General features: G+C 37.0%; 1 protein-coding gene across 5 annotated transcripts in view; it reads right to left on the bottom strand.

Moving 5' to 3' along the window:
- dachd (dachshund d) overlaps window positions 1-4781 on the bottom strand; it is a 127842-nt gene that overhangs the window by 9876 nt on the left and 113185 nt on the right. For 3 of the 5 annotated variants that reach the window (XM_014023205.1, XM_014023206.1, XM_014023208.1), the window contains exons 8-10: window positions 2184-2331; window positions 1378-1536; window positions 104-172 (exon numbers count right to left, since the gene is read on the bottom strand). In XM_014023205.1, coding sequence (XP_013878659.1) covers window positions 104-172; window positions 1378-1536; window positions 2184-2331 — 376 coding nt within the window. The remainder of the gene's footprint in view (window positions 1-103; window positions 173-1377; window positions 1537-2183; window positions 2332-4781) is intronic. The other 2 variants (XM_014023207.1, XM_014023209.1) reach the window with 1 other exon arrangement.

Below are 4781 nucleotides of genomic sequence, written 5' to 3'. Positions count from 1 at the left end.
GGGGAGCGCACACACACACACACACACACACACAAATAAAGAGAGCAAAAGTGAGAGCCGGGAAAAGAGAGAGAGATTTATTGTCTCATCTGAGCCCCTGTACCTTGTATTGTCCTTTCAGCATCTGTTCTTCCACTGCTGCGGTCACTCTCCATCTCAGGGGTCAGGGAGTCTGCGAAAGGAGAGGGATCACCGCCGTTAAACACGCCTGACATCCACCTATCACGGCCCTGCTTTTACAGCATCGTTCACCCCCCCCCCCCCCCCAAAAAAAAAACAAGAGACCAACAAGCCTTCAAGCGATGTCGATGCTCGCTGTCAATAAGACAAAAAAAAGTGCCACTCTTTGTCACCTTCTTTAATGAGCAAAAACAGATTTAATGTTTTGGAATTAAAATCAAACTTTAATTATTTGTTCCCAAAAACAGAGTGAAACTTGTATTAATGGATTAAAGTTAGTCTGATAGTTAAAGAAAAAAAAATGCGGATCTGATGTGTCAGAACTACCGTAGTGTAAAATTCTGTTCTGCATGATTGACTGTACGCAAAAATTCATTGAAAAAAAATTACTTATTCTAAGAACTACATTTTTTGCTTTGTAGAATTGAGAAAATGTGGTTGAATGAAAATAATAAGTTGTAAAATTTCACCTGCCTACCAGGTGAGTTTTCACATCAGAGGCTAAATATTTGGTTAATAATTCCAWTAAATGAACTTTAAATATTTAGGGTCTCAGTGTTTTATCTTTTAGCAGCAGAGGTTTATAGAAACAAAATACATTAAAATCATAACTTCTACTTTAATCTAATTTAAAAAAAAATAAAATGACACTTTATCTTCTTTACTTTAAAATTTAACACCTTGTTACATGTAACAAATGTAGATATGATCAGACATGCACTCTAAAAAATGAGGTGTTTGTTTTTACTTAACCAAGTTGCATCAGCTGATTCTACTAAACTGAGTGGAGTACATTCCCTTAACTTGCTTTAGTAGGAACAGTTGATGTAACTTGGTTAGGTAAATTCAACACTTCATTTTTTAGAGTGTGTGTAAAAGTACTTTTATTTCCCTCATGTTTATGAGGAATTTTATTACTTTTATTTCATTATTTTTCTTGTCAGTGAATTTCATTTCTACCTAAGTCCTTTCCTGTAAAGGTATTTTTATTTTAACTTTTTTTTTTTGCAAGTACTTTACACACCTCTGATAATCAGCTAATTAAATCATAACMGAACAATTACTAGTCGGCAGCGGTTTTTGCTGTTCTATAAATTAAAAGTAACTATTTTATACTAAATTAAATCTAAGGAGACATAAAAGACAGTTTGTACAAAGAAATAAAAAGGTAGAAAGTGTGATGCAGGAAAGTCTCACTGTAGCTCATCTGACCGTTGAGGGAACGCATGCTGTCAGAGGGCGACGGCTGCTTCAGAGTCTGCTCAGCCTGCTCCCTCCGTTTGGATTCGTACTCCAGAGCTTCTTGAAGTTTCCTCTTGGCCTTTTTCTCCTTCTTCAGACGCTTCTGGATAATTGCTAGGGGGTGGGGGTTGGGGGTGCAAAACCACATCCACGATAAATGAGCTTTGAGATAAATTAGCTACGATTTTTTTTCCTTTTTATGAAATCTGATTATTGCACTGTTTCGACAAGCCAAAGATAAAAAAAACCATTTTGGTTGAAATCCAGCGAGCAATTATAGAAAAAAAAAAGTGAAAATCAATTAAAGCTAAATATTTTATGATATATAAAGATTTAACTGAGAAAGTCTGAGCAAATACTGACTGTGACTTAGCAAACGGCTAGAGGGAATTAAAGCTAATTGAAAAATTTATTGGGATATTTTTCATGGATTTCTCTCATTAAACATAAACGATACAGTTAGCGCACGACTCTGATGCATTTTACATGAGCCTGAGCCCAGGCTTTGCATGGGATGTGGATTTCCAATTATGTTAACAGACCAAGAACAGGAAAACCTATCAGTTCTATGTGGAACCGGAGCGGGGCAGAGTGGCTTACGCGTGTCTCGCTACCAAACACCACACGTGTGTCAGCGCGTACAGGAGCTGCAGCAGCTAAGCAAACACAGGTGTGTGAAGTCTGGGTACACACTAGTCCTCGTGCTTAGCCACACACACACACACACATGCGCACAGAGGCAGGTAGTTTTAAGGCAGTACCTCTGTTCTTCTGCTCCATGGCGAGCTGCTTCTCCAGCGTCTCCCTGAGCTCCCTCTCTCTGAACAGCTCCATCTTCAGCTCCGTCTTCTCCAGCTGCACCTGCTTCTCCTGAGCCCGTGCGTTGTCGATCGCCACTTTGAGCAGGCCCTGCGTGCACACACAGAGAAAGACACACACACTTAAATACACACACACGATTTAAAAAAAAAAGGAGATCAGGGAGAAGGCAAACCGGGAGTGATGTGGGCTATTTAAGAGCTTTAAAGTAAAGCAGCAGCAAAACCCACCCTGAAAGTGTGTCGCTGTAGTTGTACTGAACAGGACCACCATCGCTCCTTTCACATGATTTCTTACATGATCTGGTCATTCAATCTTTTTAGAGTTATAACTTCTTTTTCAAGAAATCTAAGAACAGAAACCTAAATCAACTACAGCATTTTAGTGATAAGTATCAGTTTACTTTTAATAAATGGGTAGATCTTGACAACATGTTGCTGGAATTGGCACAAGAAGCTGGTACCACTTTGTAATATATCTTTATAAAAGACCAACAAATATTCAACAATACTTTTTATTAGACTGTAAATTCATAATAAACATTAACACATTGTTACAATGGATTAGATAAAAATACAATAGTGCAATTTATCACTCATCATTCTCACTGTTTACCTGCAGTATTCAGTTTAGAATATTAGCTGTAGATACACTGAGCCACTATAAAAATTTTTTTTACCTGAAATAATAAAACATTTTAATAATGCCAAATAGGAAGCCCACTTCAATGCATAAACATTGTTTTAGAATTGTTTAAGGTTTATAAAATGTATACATTTATAACCTTGTTATAAAGCATTAGTACATCCTTTATAAAGGGGCTCTTATTGTGAAGTGATGCTGAGAGGTTTGATGCAAAGGAAAGCATGAAGGATGACACAACAAAGAAGAAAATCAAATTAGAAAAGACAACTTCATCCTTTCACATTTTGTACAGTACTGTGCAAAAGTTCCAAGTCATCCCTCATTGGTTAATATTCTGCTGCCAAAGAGACATGTGTTTTTATGTCATCTTTCAAGTGGTCTTGATTAACAGTTCTTTAGACTTTCTGTATGCTTTTAGAAGTTTGTTTTCTTTTTTTTTTTCATTTTTATTTCAGTACTGGACCATTTTATGTTTACTGGATATTTCTTATTTTTTATTTTTTTATTGTTTGTTTATATCAAATAACTCTAATGAGAAAAAAGCAGCCAAAGTCCAATAAATTTTTAAAGATCTTCAAAGGGACAAAGAAGTATTGATCAAGTCTACTTTAAAAGTTTAAAAAGAAAATCTGACTCTTTCGAAGCATCTTTGATTGATAATTCTAGAAGATGAATTGCTCATATGGTTCAAYATTTTTTTWAAAACACTTTTTAACATTTATGTCTGCCTTCAAATGCAATAAATTATTTTCTGAAAACATCATCCAAAGCATCATCTTGAAGGCTCTCCACTCTTCTGTGAAAGCAACCTGAAGACTTTCATCACAATTATTCTCCATCCACATGCAATTATATCAAAGGCACTGGACTATGGCTTACTAATTGTTGATTCTTCTAACCCCAATTTATTCTAAGTTGCTTTATCTTCATTTTCTGCTTGGTTTCATTTTGTTGATTTGTATATAAATATTCCAGGCGCAGATCATTATCAAAGATGACTAAGAGGAGTGTTGGGAGCTCGCGATGGCGTTTTGTTGTGGCACTCTAATTACCACACGGAGCCAAAGGAGAAGCAGGACTCTGATGCCAGTGGAACGAGTGCAATGAGAAGGGCAGCGGGGTCCACACATCATTACACCCAGAAAAGAAGGAGAAAGGCATTCATCTTTCTGATTGAGGGGCTTTGAGCTGAAGCCTGAGCAGCACTCTGAGTAGATGGGTGCTGTTAGTGGGAATGTTTCACTGGTCCCCGAATGCATGGTAAATAAGATTGTGGGAGGATAGTGAATGGCATCTAAGTTGGAAGGGGAGGGGTAAATACCCCCTTACACATTTTCATCTATGACAGCAACTTATATCAAACAAACAGCAGCTGCACAAAAAGTACACAAATCCCATTTTTTAAGGTGAATCGAAAATCAATTTGTTTTAGCCTTTTTAAGGATTACTTGGCAAAATACATACATCACACCTCCATTAATGACAGGGTGTAACTAGAACCACAGTTTTTGTTCAATCTTGAAAATAACATTAAGTTAAATCTAACCAGCTACTGCTAATCATCACACAATCTGTTAGCGCTCAGAGTACGTTCTGTGAACAACTCTCAGCTACGACCACATCACATCTCAGGAGCTGTAAAAGTGGCTGAGCTGTGGCCATTTCTGTGTAGGCTACAGACGATTAGCTGTGGTGCTCATCTTGAGTCACACTAACACCAAAACGTCATCAGTTGTAGACGAACATCCAGTGATTACCATATTTATTCGTGTATGATACGATCTCATGTATAATACGACCCCCCCATGTTTATCTTAAAAAGCATAAAAAATGTAATTCTCATACTACCACTAATTTCATATGGACTTCAGCATTTTTCATCCTTTGCAGTCTTT

Source organism: Austrofundulus limnaeus, unplaced genomic scaffold (assembly GCF_001266775.1).
Source record: "Austrofundulus limnaeus strain Quisiro unplaced genomic scaffold, Austrofundulus_limnaeus-1.0 Scaffold359, whole genome shotgun sequence".
Taxonomy (NCBI): domain Eukaryota; kingdom Metazoa; phylum Chordata; class Actinopteri; order Cyprinodontiformes; family Rivulidae; genus Austrofundulus; species Austrofundulus limnaeus.
The sequence above is the reverse complement of the archived record's forward strand: the minus strand, read 5'-3'. Positions and strand labels throughout refer to the sequence as shown.